The sequence below is a fragment of the Etheostoma spectabile genome, chromosome 1, assembly GCF_008692095.1.
Source record: "Etheostoma spectabile isolate EspeVRDwgs_2016 chromosome 1, UIUC_Espe_1.0, whole genome shotgun sequence".
NCBI lineage: Eukaryota > Metazoa > Chordata > Actinopteri > Perciformes > Percidae > Etheostoma > Etheostoma spectabile.
The window spans coordinates 31,986,045-32,011,044 of NC_045733.1; the positions used below are offsets into that span (position 1 = coordinate 31,986,045).

At 42.7% G+C, this 25,000-nt stretch overlaps 1 protein-coding gene across 4 annotated transcripts in view; it reads left to right on the forward strand.

The window, feature by feature from the left end:
* Positions 1 to 870: 870 nt before the first annotated feature.
* cngb1a (cyclic nucleotide gated channel subunit beta 1a) overlaps positions 871 to 25,000 on the forward strand; it is a gene marked incomplete at its 5' end in the record, with an annotated part of 37,239 nt that continues 13,109 nt past the window's right edge. Inside the window, 20 exon segments of one of the 4 annotated variants that reach the window (XM_032519315.1) lie at positions 871 to 928; positions 1,531 to 1,579; positions 1,850 to 1,877; positions 5,715 to 5,827; positions 5,977 to 6,071; positions 6,595 to 6,732; positions 7,312 to 7,353; positions 8,305 to 8,373; positions 11,345 to 11,510; positions 13,438 to 13,488; positions 16,077 to 16,104; positions 18,858 to 18,993; positions 19,722 to 19,796; positions 20,400 to 20,542; positions 21,568 to 21,822; positions 21,927 to 22,135; positions 22,519 to 22,569; positions 23,591 to 23,677; positions 23,757 to 23,821; positions 24,963 to 25,000. The exon segment at positions 24,963 to 25,000 is cut by the window's right edge and continues 85 nt beyond it. In XM_032519315.1, coding sequence (XP_032375206.1) covers positions 871 to 928; positions 1,531 to 1,579; positions 1,850 to 1,877; positions 5,715 to 5,827; positions 5,977 to 6,071; positions 6,595 to 6,732; positions 7,312 to 7,353; positions 8,305 to 8,373; positions 11,345 to 11,510; positions 13,438 to 13,488; positions 16,077 to 16,104; positions 18,858 to 18,993; positions 19,722 to 19,796; positions 20,400 to 20,542; positions 21,568 to 21,822; positions 21,927 to 22,135; positions 22,519 to 22,569; positions 23,591 to 23,677; positions 23,757 to 23,821; positions 24,963 to 25,000 — 1,896 coding nt within the window. 4 annotated transcript variants of the gene reach the window in all.

The window sequence follows — 25,000 nt, forward strand, 5'->3', positions numbered from 1 at the left end:
CTTCTGGCGCTCGTTTCAAAGCTCAAGTACCAAGGAAATGGATTATGGAAGATAAACAGCCCAAATCTCTACATTGATATATATTTTCCTGTAGTAGCTCTGTCTCCATCCACATGGTTTTATCTGAATTAAGGGATATTGAATGATAAATGTCTTCTGGAAACAGTAAAATTTGATGAATTTTGTGAATATCGACTCAAAGGAAATCTGTCGGTCTCACCAGATTTATTCTCAGGAGGTTTTTACCGAACTTCAGATAAGTCGATAGACAGACGCGTGGATGGACACTTAGCTACAGACTCACGGACGTTGTTGCGTTCTTGTGAAATCTGTAAGAATTTAGGGTCGTCCCAATATCCCAATATCCCAATGTCCCAATGTCCCAATGTCCCAATGTCCCAATGTCCCAATGGCCCAATGTCCCAATATCCCAATGTCCCAATGTCCCAATGGCCCAATGTCCCAATGTCCCAATGTCCCAATATCCCTATACCCCAATACCCCAATATCCCAATATCCCAATATCCCAGTATCCCAATGTCCCAATGTCCCAATGTCCCAATGTCCCAATGTCCTAATATCCCAATGTCCCAATATCCCAATGCCCCAATGTCCCAATGCCCCAATATCCCAATATCCCAATGCCCCAATGTTCCAATGGCCCAATGGCCCAAAGTCCCAATATCCCAATGTCCCAATTTCCCGATGCCCCAATCTCCCAATGTCCCAATGCCCCAATATCCTAATATCCCAATGCCCCAATGCCCCAATGCCCCAATATCCCAATGTCCCAATGTCTTAGCTCCTGTGATGTTGTGGTTTGAGAGATTTCATATTAATAACCTGAGAATCTCCTGTTTCCTTAATCAGCGGAGACTCCGGCACTAAAACCTGCTCCAGCCCCAAAACCTTCTGCTGACGCTGACAAGTGAGTCAAATCTCATCATGTTATCATTTATTGCCCATACATTTTTAAAAAGTGTCAAAACGCCCTCAGCAGACTTGCTCCGACTCAGGGTTGTAGTACTCCAGTCCGGTCTGGGACTCAAGACCGTTTTTCTACGGCCTCGGACTTGTCTCGTAATCGCTAGTTTTGGGACTTTGACTTGTCTCGGCCGCTGGTCTTACCCAATATGGCTTTTGGTCTGGACCGAGTCCAGGTGTCTTTATTATGTTGATAATAATATTTGAGGGGAAGGGAAACCCAAAAGGATTGTCTTGATACTGTCATGCATAACACCTTTATTTCCTGTCCTGGACTCGGTCTTGTCTTGGACTCAAACCGAACGTCTTTGGACTCGTTCTTGACTTGGACTCGACTAGTCCTGGTCTTGGACTTGTCTTGGATTTGACTAAGGTGGTCTTGACTACAGCCCTGCCTCCCACCAGGACATTTATGTGCTACATTACTGTGTGTTTCTGGGGTGAGAGACAGGGAAGAATCTCCAGTTCTGTCCATCCCACCCCTAGTGGGTATATTTTGTTATAATTGTGTGTTTGAGGATCTGACCCCTGGGTGTTGTGTTACAGTATTATGGGATGGATCGGCCGCATGTTGCCCCAGCCTGCACACACTCAGGTGAGTCTATTTATAGAGTCACATCACACACACAGGGGTCCTCTCAGGACCCTTTATTGGTCTAGACCACACTCTAACATTTACTCACATATACATATATACATACAGACATATATACATATCTAGATATACAGAGACAGATATAGAGATGTATAGAGATCTGTGATACATGTACACGTCTTTATAATATTTGTACATGTCTTTATAGTATTTGTACATGTCTTTATAGTATTTGTACATGTCTTTATAGTATTTGTTGTCCTCTTGCAGGAGCCCGGCGGTGACGAGGTGCAGAAGAGTAAGTAACCTGTCCACAGGTCACACTGACACCTGGGTATATGGACTATGGGGGGTATTTAGGGACTAAGGGGGTATTTTAGGGACTAAGGGGGTATTCTATAGGACTAAGGGGGTATTTTAGGACAAGGGTGGCTTTTGGGGCTGAGCTGGTTTTTTAGGACTAAGGGGTATTTAGGGACTGAGGTTTTTTTTTAGGGACTAAGGGGGTATTTTAGGGACTGAGGGGGATATTTTAGGACTAAGGGGGGTTTTATGGATAAAGGATGTATTTTAGGGACTGAGGGGGGTAATTTAGGGACTGAGGTTTTTTCTTTAGGGACTGAGGGGGGTATTTTAGGGAATAAAAGAGGTATTTAGGGACTAACGATGATAATTCGGGACTGAGAGGGTATTTTAGAGAGAGAGATAGAGAGAGGGGGAGGGACGGAGACAGTCAGACACAGAGAGAGGATACGAGACGGGGGGGGGGGCATCAACCAAGTCTAGAATCAACCAATCAGAGATTAATATAATATATTAATATATTATATTAATATAATATGTAATAATGTTTCCAGATTTTTCCATTTTGGGGTCTCAACATGCATTGATGAGCTGATTGGTTGGTTACTTGATGGGTTTTGATTGGTCGGTTGATGCTGTCTCTCCCGGATGTGAGTTGAGCGCAGTGAACAGGTGCTGTGGAGACCGTGTTACTGGTTTATGGACCAGAACTGGACCTGACACTGTGGGTCAGAAGTCAGCTGTTCATCAGAGAGATGGCTTGTGGGAAGAAACTGTTCCTGAATCTGTTGGTTTTGGCGTACAGGGCTCTGTAGCACCCCCCAGAGGGGAGGAGCTGGACCAGGTTGTGTCCGGGGTGAGATGGGTCTGCAGTGATGGTTCCTGCCCGTTTCCTGACTCTAGAAGAGTAGAAGTCATGTCCTAACTGTCCGTTGTAGTCTGCTCCGGTCCTTTTTGGTGGCAGATCCAGACCAGACAGTGATGGACGTGCAGAGGACAGACTGGACGATGGTCTGAGACAGTAATGGACTTGCAGAGCACAGAGTAGACGATGGTCTGAGACAGTGATGGACATGCAGAGGACAGACTGGACGATGGTCTGAGACAGTGATGGACAAGTAGAGGACAGACTGGATGATGGCTGTGTAGAAGTGGACCAGCAGCTCCTTAAGCAGGTGGAGCTTCCTGACCTGGCCCAGGAAGTACATCCTCTGCTGGGCCTTTTTAATGATGGTGTCTGTGTTGGGCTCCCACTTCAGGTCCTGGGATATATATATATAGTGGATCCCAGAAACCTGAAGGATTCCACATTAGACACAGGGCTGTTGAGTATGATGAGGGGGGGAAGTGTTGGGGGGTCTCTTCCTGAAGTCCACGATCATCTCCACAGTCTTGAGCGTGTTGAGCTCAAGGTTGTTCTGACTGCACCAGAGAGCCAGCTGATCCACCTCCTGTCTGTAGGCCGACTCATCACCGTCCCGGATGAGGCCGAGGACTGGTTGGTTGATGAGTTGGTTGTTGGGTTTTGATGGGTTGGTTGTTGGGTTTTGATGGGTTGGTTGTTGGGTTTTGATTGGTTGGTTGTTGGGTTTTGATAGGTTGGTTGTTGGGTTTTGATGGGTTGGTTGTTGGGTTTTGATAGGTTGGTTGATGGGTTGGTTGTTGGGTTTTGATAGGTTGGTTGTTGGGTTTTGATGGATTGGTTGTTGGGTTTTGATAGGTTGGTTGTTGGGTTTTGATAGATTGGTTGTTGGGTTTTGATGGGTTGGTTGTTGGGTTTTGATAGGTTGGTTGTTGGGTTTTGATTGGTTGGTTGATGGGTTGGTTGTTGGGTTTTGATGGATTGGTTGTTGGGTTTTGATGGGTTGGTTGTTGGGTTTTGATAGGTTGGTTGTTGGGTTTTGATAGCTTGGATGTTGGGTTGGTTGTTGGGTTTTGATAGGTTGGTTGTTGGGTTTTGATAGCTTGGATGTTGGGTTGGTTGTTGGGTTTTGATAGGTTGGTTGTTGGGTTTTGATAGCTTGGATGTTGGGTTGGTTGTTGGGTTTTGATAGCTTGGATGTTGGGTTGGTTGTTGGGTTTTGATGGATTGGTTGTTGGGTTTTGACAGGTTGGTTGTTGGGTTTTGATAGGTTGGTTGTTGGCTGGTTGTGGGGTTTTGATGGGTTGGTTGTTGGTTGGTTGTTGGGTTTTGATAGATTGGTTGTTGGGTTTTGATAGGTTGGTTGTTGGGTTGGTTGTTGGGTTTTGATGGGTTGGTTGTTGGGTTTTGATAGGTTGGTTGATGGGTTGGTTGTTGGGTTTTGATGGGTTTGTTGTTGGGTTTTGATTGGCTGGTTGATGGGTTGGTTGTTGGGTTTTGATTGGTTGGTTGATGGGTTGGTTGTTGAGTTTTGATGGCTTGGTTGTTGGCTGGTTGTTGGGTTTTGATAGGTTGGTTGTTGGCTGGTTGTTGGGTTTTGATAGGTTGGTTGTTGGCTGGTTGTTGGGTTTTTGACAGGTTGGTTGATGGGTTTTGATGGGTTGGTTGTTGGGTTTTGATGGGTTGGTTGTTGGCTGGTTGTGGGGTTTTGATAGGTTGGATGTTGCGTTGGTTGTTGGCTGGTTGTTGGGTTTTGATAGGTTAGTTGTTGGGTTTTGATAGGTTGGTTGTTGGTTTTTGATTGGTTGGTTGTTGGGTATAGGTTAGTTGTTGGGTTTTGATAGGTTAGTTGTTGGGTTTTGATAGGTTAGTTGTTGGGTTTTGATAGGTTGGTTGTTGGTTTTTGATTGGTTGGTTGTTGGGTTTTGATAGGTTGGTTGATGGGTTGGTTGTTGGGTTTTGACAGGTTGGTTGTTGGGTTGGTTGTTGGGTTTTGATTGGCAGGGTTGGTGTCAGTGATGAGGCGTACTCTAACCGGGCTGCTCTTCTCCTTTTGTTTCAGGGGGGGAGGCGGCAAGAGCCCCTTAAAATAAAAGGAGAAGGATGAGCAGGACAGAGTCCCTCACACTGACACTGGCAGCCGCACACAGACAGATGGACAGACAGACAGAGAGAGACAGACACAAAGACAGACACACAGACAGATGGACAGACAGACAGAGAGAGACAGACACAAAGACAGACAGAGACAGACAGAGAGAGACAGACTCTTGCTTTGCTGTAAAGGCCTTAGCTGATGATATAAAGACAGCTAACTGACTGCAGACGTCGCTACTTCGCTGTATGTTCATGCAAATAAAAAAATTGGAATAAGATGAGAGCTGTGAGTGTTTCTGTTGGTCCGCCTGAAACCACATCAATCAACCAATCAATGAGTCTATCAGACTACTATACCTAAATTTACACATGTGAAGTGTAATGCATTCACTTGGAAAGCAGTTCATTTTTTTAACTGGCGTCCTGACCACACGTAACAGAAGAGAGAAAATGAAATGAGCAAGTGACATTGTTGAATTCCCAACTTGCATATTCAAATATTAGTTGTTGTATGTTATCCTATTTTATTTCATGTATATTGTTTCTATGTGTATTGTTTATCTATCTATCTATCTATCTATCTATCTATCTATCTATCTATCTATCTATCTATCTATCTATCTATCTATCTATCTATCTATCTATCTATCTGTAAAAACAAACAAACAAAAAACCTTTTCCATTTCACGTCAACAGCCGTCTCAGAGACCCTTGTTTATTTTTATGCGATTGGTGGTGGGTTTCTGACCTGGATGAAGCTGCTGTGGAACATATATTATGAATTCATAACCTCCAGCGGTTGATGCGTACAGACACACATACAGTACATTCAGATAATCCTCAGCCCTGCTTTCTCCACCGTGTGCCGTTCAGTCCGCATCGTCCAGGATCAGATGGCCCTGGTGCTGGAGGACGTTGGACACGACGAGGACAAAGCCATCGCGCAGAAGGAGGCAAGACAGGAGTCCCAGGACAACGAGAATCTGGTGAGATTGTATTACCAGCAATATCATTTCACTAAAGCTTTTTAGAAGTTAACCAGACCAGACCAGACCAGTCAAAGTATTTCCTCCAGTGCCAAGGCTGTTTCTTCATGTGAAGAAAATCTGAGTGAGATGTCTGTCTGTGGTTTCAGAGAGGAGAGGCACAGACCCGGATCGATCCAAGCGCTCCTAGGACGGACGTCGAGAAGGAAGCTGGAGAATCAGTTCCTGCTCACGAGGAAGAAAGGTTGGTGATGACTCCTCCTGCTTAATTTACTGTTTTCCTCTTTTTGTTCCACAAGTTCATTTAAGCCCAGTTCAGACCAGAGATTTGACACAAGACAAAAACGTTTTTGGACTTTAAGGAAAGGTTTCAGTGTTCAGCTTGACTCAGACTAGCTGATGGTGTCACTGCTGGTGGAGTCTCCAGAGGCTGGTTTTAGAACGTAGGAGACGTCTCCTGTTCAACAGCCAATAGAGAAGTCAGCTGGAGGAGTCTCCAGAGGCTGGTTTTAAGACGTAAGAGACGTCTCCTGTCCAACAGCCAATAGAGAAGTCAGCTGGTGAAGTCTCCAGAGGTTGGTTTTAGGACGTAAGAGACGTCTCCTGTTCAACAGCCAATAGAGAAGTCAGATGGTGAAGTCTCCAGAGGCTGGTTTTAGGACGTAAGAGACGTCTTAAACACTGGAGATTTCACGTTATTTACAGTGTAGAATACATTTTAAAGTGAATTTTCCTGGAGTTTTGCATGTGGTTCTTCCCTGCTGTAGACTAAACCAGGATCCTCTCGAGGCGGCCCGCAACGCGGAGGAGATGGCCCGGAAGGCCGCGGAGGAGGCCGCGCGACAGCTGGAGGTCCAGCATTTGGCTAAGATCGGCACGGAAACGCTGCCAGACTCCAGCGAGCTGTAAGTCGCATATAAGAGACACTTTACAGATAGAGCAGGTCTAGACCGCTCTATAATTTACAGATAGAGCAGGTCTAGACCACTCTATAATTTACAGATAGAGCAGGTCTAGACCTCTCTATAATTTACAGGTAGAGCAGGTCTAGACCACTCTATAATTTACAGATAGAGCCGGTCTAGAACTCTCTATAATTTACAGATAGAGCAGGTCTAGACCGCTCTAGAGCAGGTCTAGACCACTCTATAATTTACAGATAGAGCAGGTCTAGACCGTTCTATAACTTACAGATAGAGCAGGTCTAGACCGCTCTAGAGCAGGTCTAGACCACTCTATAATTTACAGATAGAGCAGGTCTAGACCGTTCTATAATTTACAGATAGAGCAGGTCTAGACCGCTCTATAACTTACAGATAGAGCAGGTTTAGACCACTCTATAACTTACAGATAGAGCAGGTCTAGACCGCTCTAGAGCAGGTCTAGACCGCTCTATAATTTACAGATACATCAAACACAAAGACACATAGAGACAAAGACATCCAAAAACACTGACCCGAGACTCTCTTTTGTCTTCACAACAGACTGTCCAACATCCAGGAGGAGGAGGACGAGGATGACCCAGAGTAAGTCTATCGTCATGGAAACACAACCACCGATCAGCTGATATCTTAATCTTGGCTCTTTGGCATATAGATAGATAGATTTTCAAAGTGGCAGTTGGTCAAGGCCACATCAAATTAGGGGACCACTAAGGTCTATATAAAGAGACTTCAGATACAGTATTAGGGACCACTAAGGTGTATATAAAGAGACTTCAGATACAGTATTAGGGACCACTAAGGTCTAAATAAAGAGACTTCAGATACAGTATTAGGGACCACTAAGGTCTATATAAAGAGACTTCAGATACAGTATTAGGGACCACTAAGGTCTATATAAAGAGACTTCAGATACAGTATTAGGGACCACTAAGGTCTATATAAAGAGACTTCAGATACAGTATTAGGGACCACTAAGGTCTATATAAAGAGACTTCAGATACAGCATTAGGGACCACTAAGGTCTATATAAAGAGACTTCAGATACAGTATTAGGGACCACTAAGGTCTATATTAAAGAGACTTCAGATACAGTATTAGGGACCACTAAGGTCTATAAAAAGAGACTTCAGATACAGTATTAGGGACCACTAAGGTCTATATAAAGAGACTTCAGATACAGTATTAGGGGACCACTAAGGTCTATATAAAGAGACTTCAGATACAGTATTAGGGACCACTAAGGTCTATATAAAGAGACTTCAGATACAGTATTAGGGGACCACTAAGGTCTATATAAAAGAGACTTCAGATACAGTATTAGGGACCACTAAGGTCTATATAAAGAGACTTCAGATACAGTATTAGGGACCACTAAGGTCTACATAAAGAGACTCCAGATACAGTATTAGGGGACCACTAAGGTCTATATAAAGAGACTTCAGATACAGTAGTATGTAATATCTTATATTATATTATAATATATTATTACATCCCTAACATGCATTGTTGTTATATCATACTGCTCCCGTCTAGGTTGCAGAGCCTGCAGGACGAGAGTGAAGACAGCAATAGGAGTCCTGAGGAAAATAAAAAACTAAATCAGTAAGCTCCACTAGTCTCTTTATATAGACCTTAGTGGTCCCTAATACTGGATCTGAAGTCTCTTTTATATAGACCTTAGTGGTCCCTAATACTGTATCTGAAGTCTCTTTATATAGACCTTAGTGGTCCCTAATACTGTATCTGAAGTCTCTTTATATAGACCTTAGTGGTCCCCTAATACTGTATCTGAAATCTCTTTATATAGACCTTAGTGGTCCCTGATACTGTATCTGAAGTCTCTTTATATAGACCTTAGTGGTCCCTAATACTGTATCTGAAGTCTCTTTATATCAACCTTAGTGGTCCCTAATACTGTATCTGAAGTCTCTTTTATATAGACCTTAGTGGTCCCCTAATACTGTATCTGAAGTCTCTTTTATATAGACCTTAGTGGTCCCCTAATACTGTATCTGAAGTCTCTTTATATCAACCTTAGTGGTCCCTAATACTGGATCTGAAGTCTCTTTATATAGACCTTAGTGGTCCCTAATACTGGATCTGACGTCTCTTTTATATAGACCTTAGTGGTCCCTAATACTGTATCTGAAGTCTCTTTATATATACCTTAGTGGTCCCTAATACTGGATCTGAAGTCTCTTTATATAGACCTTAGTGGTCCCCTAATACTGTATCTGAAATCTCTTTATATAGAACTTAGTGGTCCCTAATACTGTATCTGAAGTCTCTTTATATAGACCTTAGTGGTCCCTGATACTGTATCTGAAGTCTCTTTATATAGACCTTAGTGGTCCCTAATACTGTATCTGAAGTCTCTTTATATCAACCTTAGTGGTCCCTAATACTGTATCTGAAGTCTCTTTTATATAGACCTTAGTGGTCCCCTAATACTGTATCTGAAGTCTCTTTTATATAGACCTTAGTGGTCCCCTAATACTGTATCTGAAGTCTCTTTATATCAACCTTAGTGGTCCCTAATACTGGATCTGAAGTCTCTTTATATAGACCTTAGTGGTCCCCTAATACTGTATCTGAAGTCTCTTTTATATAGACCTTAATGGTCCCTAATACTGTATCTGAAGTCTCTTTTATATAGACCTTAGTGGTCCCTAATACTGTATCTGAAGTCTCTTTTATATAGACCTTAGTGGTCCCTAATATTGTATCTGAAGTCTAGACCTTAGTGGTCCCTAATACTGTATCTGAAGTCTCTTTTATATAGATCTTAGTGGTCCCCTAATACTGTATCTGAAGTCTCTTTATATAGACCTTAGTGGTCCCTAATACTGTATCTGGAGTCTCTTTATATAGACCTTAGTGGTCCCTAATACTGTATCTGAAGTCTCTTTATATAGACCTTAGTGGTCCCTAATACTGTATCTGGAGTCTCTTTATATATACCTTAGTGGTCCCTAATACTGGATCTGAAGTCTCTTTATATAGACCTTAGTGGTCCCCTAATACTGTATCTGAAATCTCTTTATATAGACCTTAGTGGTCCCTAATACTGTATCTGAAGTCTCTTTATATAGACCTTAGTGGTCCCTGATACTGTATCTGAAGTCTCTTTATATAGACCTTAGTGGTCCCTAATACTGTATCTGAAGTCTCTTTATATCAACCTTAGTGGTCCCTAATACTGTATCTGAAGTCTCTTTTATATAGACCTTAGTGGTCCCTAATACTGTATCTGAAGTCTCTTTTATATAGACCTTAGTGGTCCCTAATATTGTATCTGAAGTCTAGACCTTAGTGGTCCCTAATACTGTATCTGAAGTCTCTTTTATATAGATCTTAGTGGTCCCCTAATACTGTATCTGAAGTCTCTTTATATAGACCTTAGTGGTCCCTAATACTGTATCTGGAGTCTCTTTATATAGACCTTAGTGGTCCCTAATACTGTATCTGAAGTCTCTTTTATATAGACCTTAGTGGTCCCTAATACGGTATCTGAAGTCTCTTTATATAGACCTTAGTGGTCCCTAATACTGTATCTGAAGTCTCTTTATATAGACCTTAGTGGTCCCCTAATACTGGATCTGAAGTCTCTTTATATAGACCTTAGTGGTCCCTAATACTGTATCTGAAGTCTCTTTATATAGACCTTAGTGGTCCCTAATACTGGATCTGAAGTCTCTTTATATAGACCTTAGTGGTCCCCTAATACTGTATCTGAAGTCTCTTTATATAGACCTTAGTGGTCCCCTAATACTGGATCTGAAGTCTCTTTATATAGACCTTAGTGGTCCCTAATACTGTATCTGAAGTCTCTTTATATAGACGTCCATGGATGGTGGGTGGTGTACGACGTGGGTGAAGCTTTTACTTTTCTTTGTTGGTATCAGTCCTTCAGAATCGTTAGTGAGCCTCCATTTAGCATTTGGGGGTTGTAAAAAGGCACAAATGGAGGTAATGGAACCAACAAAGCAAACGGTGGACCCTCCTTTGACCCATGTTCTATAAGGTTACTATATTAGAAATTTGGGCTTTTCTTTCAACTAGATGTTCAAGAAAGTTGCGTAGAAGGTTCCATGCAACGCTCTTCCCAAGTGTAATAGCTGATCAGTTCACAACTTTCATTGAATTTTGGTGTTCAAATGAATGAATGTAACAGAAAAAAACAATAACAGAACGTTGAAATAATGTGTCCGGGTTGGCTCAGTGTGTTGGTACCAGTCCTTCAGAGTCCTTCTTGATCCATCATTTAGCATTTAGGGGTCGGGTAAAAGGCAGGAATGGAGGTAATGGAGCCAACAAGGCAACCGGGTGGACCCTCCTGTCGTTGGGTCACATTGACCCATTTTCTAAAAGCTTACTATCTCCCTTGTGTTGTCCTTCGGGTCACCGGGTCCCGTTCAGTTCATTTGACTTTTTTATACCTAGTGGGATTAATATAGTATACATTATTATTATTATTATTATTATTATTATTATTATTAATCGTGTTTCCATCGGTGGCATGAATCCCAAGGACACTGTCTGTCATTCATGACCCCTCGCCCTTCATCCCCAGGACCCTGGTGGACATCGGTCCGGCTGAAGACCAGACCACCAGCACGGCCTTATCAACAAATGCCGAGACCCCGTCGGACAGGAGAGACCTGGAGAGTCCGGTCCCCCAAACCATCACCCAGCAACCACAGCCACAGGCTCCAATCACCTCCACAGGTTCACATCAGGTGAGACCTCCAGCAGCAACATTCAACATGGTCTCACGGCAGTTAAATGGTCACGTAATTCTATTATTATTTATTCAATTCAATTCAATTTTATTTATAGTATCAATTCATAACAAGAGTTATCTGGAGACCCTTTACAGATAGAGCAGGTCTAGACCAGACTCCAGAATTTACAAGGACCCAACAGTTCTAGTAGTTTCCTCCAGAGCAAGCAACAGGGCCCCAGTGGAGAGGAAAAACCTCCTTTTAGGAAGAAACCTGGGACAGACCCAGACCCAGGCCCAGGCCCAGACCCAGGCTCAGACCCAGGCCCAGACCCAGACCCAGGCCCAGGCCTAGACCCAGGCCCAGACCCAGGCCCAGACCCAGGCCCAGGCCCAGACCCAGGCCCAGACCCAGGCCCAGACCCAGACCCAGGCCCAGACCCAGACCCAGACCCAGGCCCAGGCCCAGACCCAGGCCCAGACCCAGACCCAGACCCAGGCCCAGACCCAGACCCAGACCCAGCCCAGGCCTACACCCAGGCCCAGACCCAGGCCCAGGCCCAGGCCCAGGCCCAGCCCAGACCCAGACCCAGACCCAGGCCCAGACCCAGACCCAGGCCCAGACCCAGGCCCAGACCCAGACCCAGGCTCTTGGTAGGCGGTGTCTGACGGGCCGGTTGGGGTTAATGAAGAGTGGCAATAACAAAAATAGAAAAAATTAGTAGTTTGTAGCAGTTCTTTCCTCTGAGGAACACCCTGCCGCCCCAGAAGACGTGTCTCAGTCTCAGAGTTACGAGACGGAGACACTTTCCATTTCTACGGAGCCAGGACCCGTTTTGTACGAGCTTTATGCGTGAGATCACGACCAGGAGACCATTTCATGCTCCTTGGGGGGGGGGGGGGGGGTTGTCCCTGCTATTATACGTCTCATCCGTTTGTTGTCACTACCTGACAGTAACCCAGGGCTGTGCAATTAACTGAATCTCAATTCGGCTCCCAACGATGACCAACATGGTATAAATCAAGAAAAAACGGTTATTTTGCCGTGTTCTGTTTTGCAAGAACACTCTTATGTTGTGTTGTGTTCTGAATGACGTGCAAAATCTATTGTCTGGGAACAGTTAGCATTAGCAAACCCTGCTAACCCCCCCCCCCCCGCCTCTGGAAATATTTTCTGGAAATTTTCGTGCTTTAAAGGTTGAGCATGTTCATCACGAGGGATAAAAAAGCGACCTGTTGGGTCACATCTCTTCTTCTTTTCTCAATAATCATGAAGTATTTTTCATTTTTATTTTTTATAGTGTGCAGGTTGTGCTTGTTTAACAGGAGGATAAAAAGCGGCCTGTTGGTTCAACATCTGGTCTTCTCTTCTCAACATTCATTAAAGTATCTTTATTTTACTTTTTAAGACATCATTAAATCACTTTAAACTTATATTTTATAATCTTAACTCAAGGAAGCTTAACAAGTGAAATGATCTCGCTGCATGGACAGATCATTTCCCTTGTTCTGAGGACCTTTCCCCTCAGATTTATAGTGTTATCTGATTTTTAGATAATTTTTGCAGTGTAATAATTGAATGTCTGTCTAATGTCTGGCATGTAAACGTCTTTTCAACATTTTGTCACATTGTTGTCACACTTTACGTGACATTTGTTCACATTTTATTTGACATTTTTCTCTCTTTTTCAATGCTCTTTTACCAATTGTTTTTTCTGCAAATGCTATGAAAATTAACAAAAATCACATATTCAATAAAAGTAGTGAACTGATTATTATTAATAACCCAAATTTCTGATACAGAAGCTTTTTGGAAATGGGTCAAATTTGACCCAAAGACAACATAAGGGATAAAAAAGCGGCCTGTTGGTTCACATCTGGTCTTATTTCCTCAACATTCATTAAATAATTTTTATTTTATTTTTATATTTCATGCTGTGCAGGTCCAACAGGAGACCGACAGGAAGGAGGAGCTGCAAGGAGGAAGTGAAGAGGTGAGGGAATTAGGAATTATGGTATAATTTCTATATCGGGAATTTGGTTTTCTTTCCAGTATTCTGCCCCAAAAACATAACGTGGCCGGTTCATTATGCCACCGTTAATTATTACAAGTAAAATAAAAAAGATCAGCTCTCTATTGTTATTGAATTTGGGCTTTTGAATCAATTTTACAGCGTTAAAAAAAGAAAAACGTCCCGACAAAAAGTGCAGAAAAATCAGCAGAAAAATCGACAATAACATCCGAAATTTGGGGCAACTTTTTTTTTTTTTTAAGTGACAAAATCTTTCTGAGAAAACGTCCAAAAATAAGGATTTTAGTTTGAAATTTGGACCCTAAAATTAAATATAAGTTGCACGATTGATTGGAAGACCACACGAGCGTTGGACAATAAAATGTTGAATTATTTGGTTCTTACCAAGAAAGAAAAAAAAACCTGGATTTAGAAATGTTAGAAATCGGATCTCTTTTTTAGAGTGAATTTCTTATTTTAAGGGTTCAACTTTACACTCTAATCTTTATTGAGGAGCTGCGAGGAGGAAGTGAAGAGGTGAGGGAATTAGGAATTATGGTATAATTTCTATATCAGGAATTTGGTTTTCTTTCCAGTATTCTGCCCCAAAAACATAACGTGGACGGTTCCATACACAACCATTCATTTTTACAAGTAAAATAAAAAAGATCAGCTCTCTATTGTCATTGAATTTGGGCTTTTGAATCAATTTTACAGCGTTTAAAAAAAGAAAAACGTCCCGACAAAAAGTGCAGAAAAATCGACTAAAAAAATCGTCAATAACTTCGAAAATTTGAAAATTGTCAAAACATGAAAAATAATTCCTTATTTGACGTTTTTCTCTCTTTTTTAAAGTTCTTTTACTAATTGTTTTTTTCTCCAAATGCCATAAAATTAACAAAAAAACCCAAATTCAATGAAAGTAGGGAACTGATTATTATTATTAATCCAAATTTCTGATATAGAAGAGGTGAGTGAATTATGAATTATGGTATAATTTTTATATCAGGAATTTGGTTTTCTGTCAAGTAAAATAAAAGATCAGCTCTCTATTGTTATTGAATTTGGGCTTTTTAATCAATTTTACAGCGTTAAAAAAAGAAAAACTTCCCGACAAAAACTGCCAAAAAATCGACAATAACGTCCGAAATTTGGGGCAACTTTTTTTTTTTTGAAAGTGACGAAATCTTTTGAGAAAACCGTCTCCAAAAATAATGATTTTAGTTTGAAATTTGGACCCTAAAATAAAACATAAAGATTTATAGTTTTATCTTATCTTTAGACCTTTTTTTTGCAGTGTTATAATTTAACGTTTGTCTAAAATCTGGACATATGTAAACGTCTTTTCGACATTTTTTCACATTTTTGTTACACTCTATCTGACAAAAACCCAAATTCAATGAAAGTGGGGAACAGATTATTATTAATAATCCAAATTTCTGATATAGAAACTTTTTGGAAAAAAAAAGCCTGTTGGTTCACATCTGGTCTTCTTTCCTCAACATACATTAAAGTATTTTTATTTTATTTATTTTAATAAATAAGAGGAATAATCAAAGTTCAAAAAGAGCTTTCTTTCCTCTGAGGAACAAACCACTTCTAATTTATGAATTATAATCTTAGACAGATCATTTCCCTTGTTCTGAGGACCTTTCCCCTCAGATTTATAGTGTTTATCTTATTTTTTGACCCTTGTTGTTTTTCTCCCATCTACATCACACACTTTCTGTTTATCTTTAATATTGGTAATTATATTATTTTATCACAAGTACTTACTTTTCAACATTCATGGTCTCAGGTTAATATAATTTAAATTATGCTACCGACTCTTGCTTCTTTGCTCTAATTACACATTCAACTTAATTTTTAACGTCACTTACGCCGCGATATTGTTTCTCTTGTCATGGCAACCGCACTTTAAAATACCTTTAAAATACCTTTAAAATACCTTTAAAATACCTTTAAAATTCCTTTAAAATACCTTTAAAATTCCTTTAAAATACCTTTAAAATACCTTTAAAATTCCTTTAAAATACCTTTAAAATTCCTTTAAAATACCTTTAAAATACCTTTAAAATACCTTTAAAATACCTTTAAAATACCTTTAAAATTCCTTTAAAATACCTTTAAAATTCCTTTAAAATACCTTTAAAATACCTTTAAAATTCCTTTAAAATACCTTTAAAATTCCTTTAAAATACCTTTAAAATACCTTTAAAATACCTTTAAAATACCTTTAAAATTCCTTTAAAATTCCTTTTGTTTGACGCCATTTTACTTACTCAGTCTACCATATTTTCGTTGTCTATTGCTAGCCTGTATTTCTTTCGTGCTTACTTGTTTGTGTGTTTACTTGTTTGTGTGTTTTTGTTGTTTGCTGTTATTGAAAAATGCTGCTACTGTAACGACAAAATGTCCCCGTCGTGGGATGAATAAAGTATAATCTAATCTAATCTAATCTAATCTAATCTAATCTAATAACTGAATGTATTCTAAGGTCCGGCATATGAATGTGAATGTAGTTATGTTTCATTCTTTATGATTAACTGTCTTTCTTCTTCATCTCTCAGCCCAACGCAGAAGAAGGCGGATGTGGAGGTGAGAGCAGAAAAACTTTAACTTGTGGACACACTGTACCTGACCCACTTAATCTGGATTATAGTACATACATATACGTATATATATATATATACATATATATATATATATATATATATGCTATGATCCATTTTAAGGACAGAGCCTGACATTGCGCCGGATGAGTGCCGTGTTGTGGGCTCAGACATTAATTTAGAATTTTAATTATACTCTTCATTGATCCCTTATGGGGAAATTAATTCCCATTAACCGTTGTGTTTTCTTCCTATGGACCACGCACACGTCATCCTCCCAAAACACAAAGAATCAACACTTTTCCCACGTTTTTGTCCCTTTTTTTGACACTTTTGTCACTTATTTGTTTTAACATCTTTTCACTACTATGCATAAACACCCCTAACACCAACTTATTACTAGTTTAGTTATATATATATATTATATATATATATATATATATATATATATATATATATATATATATATATATATGTATCACATGCTGGTATACTGGACATAAACACAAGTCTGTTTACATACCTCATATCTCATCTACATCCTGGTATACTGGACATGACGCCAGAGCAGGGGGAATGAGAGGGGAAACACCAGAGCAGGGGGAATGAGAGGGGGAACACCAGAGCAGGGGGAATGAGAGGGGGAAACGCCAGAGCAGGGGGAATGAGAGGGGGAACACCAGAGCAGGGGAATGAGAGGGGGGAACCCCAGAGCAGGGGAATGAGAGGGGAACGCCAGAGCAGGGGAATGAGAGGGGGGAACACCAGAGCAGGGGAATGAGAGGGGGGAACACCAGAGCAGGGGAATGAGAGGGGGAAACGCCAGAGCAGGGGGAATGAGAGGGGGAACACCAGAGCAGGGGGAATGAGGGGGGGAACACCAGAGCAGGGGGAATGAGAGGGGGAAACACCAGAGCAGGGGGAATGAGAGGGGGACACGTAGCAGTTGTGTGTTTTTAAACCTAGCGTAGCGATGTAAATGCAGTTCTGGTCTTTGACGTCTTGGTTTTTGACTTTTTGTCCGTCCAGTTCCTGACGTTTGTTCTCCGATAAAGACGCTTCTGCTTCGAATCCCGCACGCCGCCGAGTGTCTGGACAGCTGCAGCAAGCTGATGCACGACCACAACCTCAACCCCCCCGCCAAGCTGTCTATGCCGTCCCCGCTGTCCAAGATGTCCAACCTGTCCATCCTGTCCAACCTGTCCATTCCAACCCAAATGTCCAAAATGTCCCTGCCGTCCCCGCCCCCACAGCTTGCCCAGCTGACCCAGGAGCTGTCCCAGCTCCCCAACCACGCGCGACGCTGCTACGCGAGCATCGTCAGCCGCCTTAACTCCAACTCCCAGAATCCTCAGCAGCCTTAGCCCCGCCCTCCTCCAGCAGACCCTTAGGTAAACCTCATAGACACGTGATTCTTTGTGTGTAGATCAAAACCTTCAAGTGCCAAAACAAACCCGTTCTGTGCCATCTGTGACATCCCACCTCCCCCCCATCATCACTCCCATCATGCACTGCGGCTCTGCCCTGCTTCGCCACGAGCTGCCAGCTAACCAAGCTACAGGTGATCCTACAGGAAGTGGATGTCAACCAATTACTCACTTTACTGTGGTGGAGCAATGCTTTTGTGCACTGTTACTTTGTAAAGTAGTTTTATAGTCTGTGTTGTGGGTAGATGCGTCCGAGATGAGACGTTGTTAAGTTATTTATTGTTAACCCCAATGATGGCCGATACAGCAAAATAGTGATAGAATAAATAAATGGAGTTAAGGAAAACTAAAACAAATCGTCCTGCTATCTCAGTTTTCCTCGTGCTCTCTACCAACACTGTCTCTACCTGATCTGAGTCTTTTGCTCAGATGTAAACGGTTTACGACATAACGTCTCATACTGAAATTAGTGAAAACCGTGAAACAATAGGCTAAACTTTATCATTCCAAACAATAACAGAAGATGGAGATCCTTTCAGAAACATTGTAGCTATCTATGCTAGTTGATGCTAACGTTAGCTCAAAACACCATTCAACTGATAGCCTTGTAGTGTTTGATTGCTAGCTTATGGCTAAGCTACGATTATAGCTAAGCTAGCAGTCATTTCATAAACGTTTTAGCTATCTATGATTGGTTGCTAACGTTAGCTCAAAACACCATTCAACCAACAGCCTTTCTTGTGTTTGATGCTAACTTGTTGCTAAGCTAACAGTGAACCAACTTGGTTAATTATGTCCATTTAGACTGTTAAGTAGGTCAATTTTTACTGTATTGACATTAGCTACCGAAGTCTCCCGTTAGCATCTTATATGCTAACTACCCGTCGCAAAGTGACGCATGCACGACTCAAATCTTTCCTCTACTCATATTGGGCGGTGACAAAAAAGCCAAAAAAGGAAACCAGACTATCAAAATAAAACAGGAAACAGAAACAACCACAACCTGCCCCCCATGTTAAAAAGTAACTGACTTTAACTCTGAGTAGATTTTGGCTGCTGTTACTTTAACTTGAGTAGACTTCTATACCATTAAATCTACTTGTACTAAATGTTCTTCAAAGTACTAGTACTTTTACTTAAGTAGAATACTTTTATACTCTTTCCAGCTCTGATTTGACAGGAAGTGGATGTGTGTTCCGTGCTAGCTGTGCTAGCTGTGCTAGGCTTAGCTAGCGTGTCTGTCGGCGGCCTTTATGTCTCAGGTGAAGGACGATGTCTTCCCGCGGTCCAACAGATCTGCTCTGTCCCTCAGGGAGGGGTGGGCCAGGTGTGGGTGGAGCTCCGGTGCTGAAGGTGGAGGATGTGGATCGGGAAGTGAACATTCCCCAAATTATCACCAGCACCGAACCGGAGAGCGGCCATGAGAGTGTCCGGCTGTCGACGCTCAGGTAACGTCGAGACTCGGTAATAAAAATAATAAACGTTGTGTTTCAGCGGTTAGAAAACTACGGAAGCCCTGAGAGGACAGGGAGAGAAACAAGTATAGCTGGCGATCCACTTTGTAAGGGGTTGATTTTTGGAAAAAAATATGATTACTTTGGAAAGAAAATTGGGAAAAAAAGGTTTTGATTGGATGATTTTTCTAAGGATGCACTCATGCTAACATGCTAATAATATTGCTTACATGCTTATTCATGCTATCATGCTGATAAAATTTTCTTACGTGCTAACTCATGCTAATAATATGGATTAGATGCTATTTCATGCTAACATGCTAACACTTGCAAACATGTTAATTTTATTGCTTGTGCTAACTCATTCTAACTCATGCTAAAAAATTGCTTACATGCTAACTCATGCTAACGTGATGATAATATTGCTTATGTGCTAACTCATGCTAACATGCTAATAATGGTTCTTGTGTGCTAACTCATGCTAAAATCCTAAAATGCTTAAACAACTGCTAACAAACCCAAATATGTTCAGTTTATTTTTATATAACAGAACGTTTCTGCATCAAAAATTACTTTAACCATTAAATAATTATCAAAGAGTTTGTGATTTTTTTCAGGAAGTGAACTCATCGTTGACTGAACAACAAATCAACAATGAAATCAACGGTTGCGTCCCACTTTTGTCTCTGTTGATGTCCTCGGGTCTTCCTGTGTCCCCTCAGAGCTGCAGAAGAAGAAGCAGATGTTAATCTGAAGACCTGGTCCAGTCAGGAAGACCTGCTGACTGCAGACAGCGAGTGAGAGAAACTGCACACACACACACACACACAGAGCAGGGGAATGAGAGGGGGGAAGGCCAGAGCAGGGGAATGAGAGGGGGGAAGGCCAGAGCAGGGGAATGAGAGGGGGGAACACCACAGCAGGGGGAATGAGAGGACGAATGAAAATGCCAGAGCAGGGGAATGAGAGGAGGAAACGCCAGAGCAGGGGGAATGACAGGGGGAAAATGCCAAAGAAGGGGGAATGACAGGGGAATACCAGAGCAGGGGGAATGACAGGGGAATACCAGAGCAGGGGAATGAGAGGGGGAAACACCAGAGCAGGGGGAATGAGAGGGGGAATACCAGAGCAGGGGGAATGATAGGGGGGAAAGCCAGAGCAGGGGGAATGAGAGGGGGAATACCAGAGCAGTGGGAATGAGAGGGGGAAACACCAGAGCAGGGGGAATGAGAGGGGGAACACCACAGCAGGGGAATGAGAGGACGAATGAAAATGCCAGAGCAGGGGGAATGAGAGGGGGGAAAGCCAGAGCAGGGGGAAAGAGAGGGGGAATACCAGAGCAGGGGGAATGAGAGGGGGAAACACCAGAGCAGGGGGAATGACTGTCTGCCGTCCTGCAGGAGGCCTCTGTCTGCAGCCAGCGGCGGCGCCCCGGTCCAGGAGCGTCTGAGCCAGCTGGTCCGGCTGTTTAGAGGCAGATCAGAGCTCCGGAGAGACCGGCTCGTGGACCCAGATGAGTCCGAGGAGGAAAGTCCTTCAGCCTGTGAGTACTGATGGTCTTTCAGAACCAGATCCTGTAAGTACTCACGGTCTTTCAGACCCAGGACCTGTAAGTACTGACGGTCTTTCTGCACCTGGACCTGTAAGTACTGACGGTCTTTCAGAACCTGGACCTGTAAGTACTAACGGTCTTTCTGCACCAGGACCTCTAAGTACTGACGGTCTTTTAGAACCAGAGCCTGTAAGTCCTGACGATCTTTCAGAACCTGGACCTGTAAGTACTGACCCTCTTTCAGAACCAGAGTCTGTAAGTCCTGACGGTCTTTCAGAACCATATCCTGTAAGTACTGACGGTCTTTCGGATCCAGGACCTGTAAGTACTCACAGTCTTTCAAAACCAGATCCTGTAAGTACTGACAGTCTTTCAGAACCAGAGTCTGTAAGTCCTGATGGTCTTTCAGAACCAGATCCTGTAAGTACTGACGGTCTTTCAGACCCCGGACCTGTAAGTACTGACGGTCTTTCAGAACCTGGAACTCTAAGTATTGCTGGTCTTTCAGAACCAGAGTCAGTAAGTCCTGACGGTCTTTCAGAACCTGGGCTTGTAAGTCCTGATGGTCTTTCAGAACCAGATCCTGTAAGCACTGACGGTCTTTCAGAACCTGGACCTGTAAGTACTGACGTTCTTTCAGACCCAGGACCTGTATAAGTACTCACAATCTTTCAGAACCAGATCCTGTAAGTATTGACGGTCTTTCAGAACCAGAGCCTGTAAGTACTGACGGTCTTTCAGAACCTGGACCTGTAAGTACTGACGTTCTATCAGACCCAGGACCTGTATAAGTACTCACAGTCTTTCAGAACCAGATCCTGTAAGTACTGACGGTCTTTCAGAACTAAATCCTGTAAGTCCTGATGGTCTTTCAGAACCAGGACCTCTAAGTACTGACAGTCTTTCAGAACCAGAACCTGTAAGTCCTGACGGTCTCACATACAGAAATGTATACATACTAAAGTGAGGAGATGTTTTTATAACATAACGATAAATATTCTGTCTGTTGTCTGCAGCCCCGAGCAAAGCTGCTCCTCCTCCTCCTCCTCCTCCTCCTCCTCCAGACGAGAAGAAGGACGACGCGCCTGCAGAAGGAGGAGGAGAAGAAGAAGAAGAAGAAGAAGAGGAGGAAAAGAAGGAACTCGTCCTCCCCTTTGAAATTTTAGGACGTCCAGTCGTGTTTCCCAGACCGCCCCAACTGCCCCCGATGCCCGACTGGCTCCGAGCCGTCGTGGAGTACCGCTTCCCCTCCAGCATCGACCCTTTCACCGGTGAGTCTTTATTATAGTCTTTACATATATATACATATATATGTATATATATTTACATATATATGTATATATATGTATATATATACCAATGTCTGTGTCCCCAGATCTGATCTACGTGATGTGGCTGTTCTGTGTCGTGGCGGCGTGGAACTGGAACGTGTGGTTGATCCCCGTCCGCTGGGCCTTCCCCTACCAGACCCCCGAAAACCTCCACCTGTGGCTGCTGATGGACTACACCTGCGACTTCATCTACATCCTGGACATCCTGGTCTTCCAGCCCCGACTGCAGTTCGTCCGCGGAGGAGACATCGTGGTAGGTGGCATCAGCGTTTGGTTTTAGGGTTTTTAGCCCAGATCAGACCAAAGGTTCACGAGATCTCTGTCATAGTGGTCTGAACCGGATCAACTCGACTCGCGCCAGCTGATGGTGTCGCTGTGGCTGCTCCAGTCTCCAGAGGATGGTTATAGGACGCGAGATGTGTATGAACAAACAAGAAGTGTGAAAAAAGGCAACAAAAACCTTTAAAAAAGGCGACAAAAACCTTAAAAAATAGAGACAAAAAACTCAAAAAACTTTGACAAAAATCTTGAAAAATGCGACAAAAATATGGTTTTGATAAACTGGGAAAAGACACGATAAAATGTTTAAAAAGGGGCTTAACGGCTTCTTTAACCAGCAACTTGTTTTTATTTCAGTGTGATAAAAAGGACATGAGAGACAACTACATGACCACTGAGAGATTTAAGGTAAGAAACTAAAACTAGACTTGTTATAGGAGACGACCCTGAAACATTCACATAGGTTGTTTGATTAAGGAGCAATTAAAACCCACAGCAGGTTAATAGTGACGGGGCAAAGCAGGAAGTAAACCCATGTAGTGGATTAACCCTCATGTTGTCCTCATGTTGTCCTCATGTTGTCCTCATGTTGTCCTCATGTTGTCCTCGTGTTGTCCTCATGTTGTCCTCATGTTGCCCTCATGTTGCCCTCATGTTGTCTTCATGTTGTCCTCATGTTGTCCTCATGTTGTCCTCATGTTGTCCTCATGTTGCCCTCATGTTGTCCTCATGTTGCCCTCATGTTGTCTTCATGTTGTCTTCATGTTGTCCTCATGTTGCCCTCATGTTGTCTTCATGTTGTCCCTGTGTTGTCTTCATGTTGCCCTCATGTTGTCCTCATGTTGCCCTCATGTTGTCTTCATGTTGTCCTCATGTTGTCCTCATGTTGTCTTCATGTTGTCCTCAGGTTGCCCTCTTGTTGCCCTCATGTTGTCCTTATGTTGTCTTCAAGTTGTCCTCATGTTGTCCACATGTTGTCCTCATGTTTTCTTCATGTGGCCCTCATGTTGTCTTCATGTTGTCCTCATGTTGCCCTCATGTTGTCTTCATGTTGCCCTCATGTTGTCTTCATGTTGTCTTCATGTTGTCCTCATGTTGCCCTCATGTTGTCTTCATGTTGTCTTCATGTTGTCTTCATGTTGCCCTCATGTTGTCCTTAAGTTGTCTTCAAGTTGTCCTCATGTTGTCCATATGTTGTCCTCATGCTGTCTTCCCCCCCCCCCCCACCCACACACACACACAAAAACAGGTTTCCACTTTGATAACATTTGTAATTTAATTGTAATTACAACAACACTGTAATTTCCCCTTACGGGATTAATAAAGTATACTTTATTATTGTTATTATTATTATTATTATTATTATTATTATTATTATTATTATTTGATTGTTAAGCCTGAGGTCCCTTGTCCGACTCTCTGTCTGCAGATGGACATCCTCAGTCTGGTTCCCATGGAGATATTTTACTTCTTCACCGGCGTGAACTCTCTGCTGCGGTTCCCTCGTCTGCTGAAGGTTACGATCGGTTCTTCTCCCAGAGGTTAGTTCTGAGTTTTAAAGATCCGCGTCCAACTCTTCTCCCTGTCCCCCTCAGTACGTGGCCTTCTTCGAGTTCAACGACCGGATGGAAGCTGTGATGAAGAAAGCGTACATCTACAGGTGAGAACAGCTAGCAGCTAGTTAGTGTAGCATAGCATGGTAAGGCATAGCTTGGCGTTGCAGGGTGTAGCGTAGTTTAGTAAGGAATAGCATGGCATTGCAGGGTGTAGCGTAGCATAGTAGGGCATAGCTTGGTGTTTCAGGGTGTAGCGTAGCATAGTAGGGCATAGCATGGCGTTGCAGGGTGTAGCTTAATATAGTAGGGCATATCTTGGTGTTGCAGGGTGTAGCATAGCATAGTAGGCCATAGCTTGGCGTTGCAGGGTGTAGCGTAGCATAGTAGGGCATAGCATGGTGTTGCAGGGTGTAGCGTAGTTTAGTAAGGAATAGCATGGCATTGCAGGGTGTAGCGTAGCATAGTAGGGCATAGCTTGGTGTTTCAGGGTGTAGCGTAGCATAGTAGGGCTTAGCTTGGTGTTGCAGGGTGTAGCGTAGCATAGTAGGGCATAGCATGGCGTTGCAGGGTGTAGCTTAATATAGTAGGGCATAGCTTGGTGTTGCAGGGTGTAGCGTAGCATAGTAGGGCATAGCGTAGCATAGTAGGCCATAGCTTGGCGTTGCAGGGTGTAGCGTAGCATAGTAGGGCATATCATGGTGTTGCAGGGTGTAGCGTTGCATAGTAGGGCATAGCGTAGCATAGTAGGCCATAGCTTGGCGTTGCAGGGTGTAGCGTAGCATAGTAGGGCATAGCATGGTGTTGCAGGGTGTAGCGTAGCATAGCATGGCGTTGCGGGGTGTAGCGTAGCATAGCAGGGTTTGCCACTAAACACTGCTTGCTTTAGCTTCTAATAAGTTCAGGTGAGAGTAATTCAGGAGCCTCCAAATAATATACTTTACATCTTTGTTTAATTGTGGTGGAAGTTTTTAAAGTTTTGTGACAGTAAGGCATCAAAACCTTTTTTTAAACGTATCAACCAGAGCAACATGAGACTGTGTCGTCTGCATATCTACATACAAACAGAATCAGTTCAGTTAGAAGGAGCATTTCTTATTAACTACACTGGTTCTTTGCACCTTGCGATGATCTGAGGCCGTTTTATCTCATCTTATATAAACATTGAAAGCAAAGGAGTCCCCAGAATTGATCCCTGAGGAACGCCACGTGTGTGTTTAATCTTCCGGCGGTGTTGTTTGTTGCCAGGGTGATTCGAACGTCCTCCTACCTGCTGTACTCGCTGC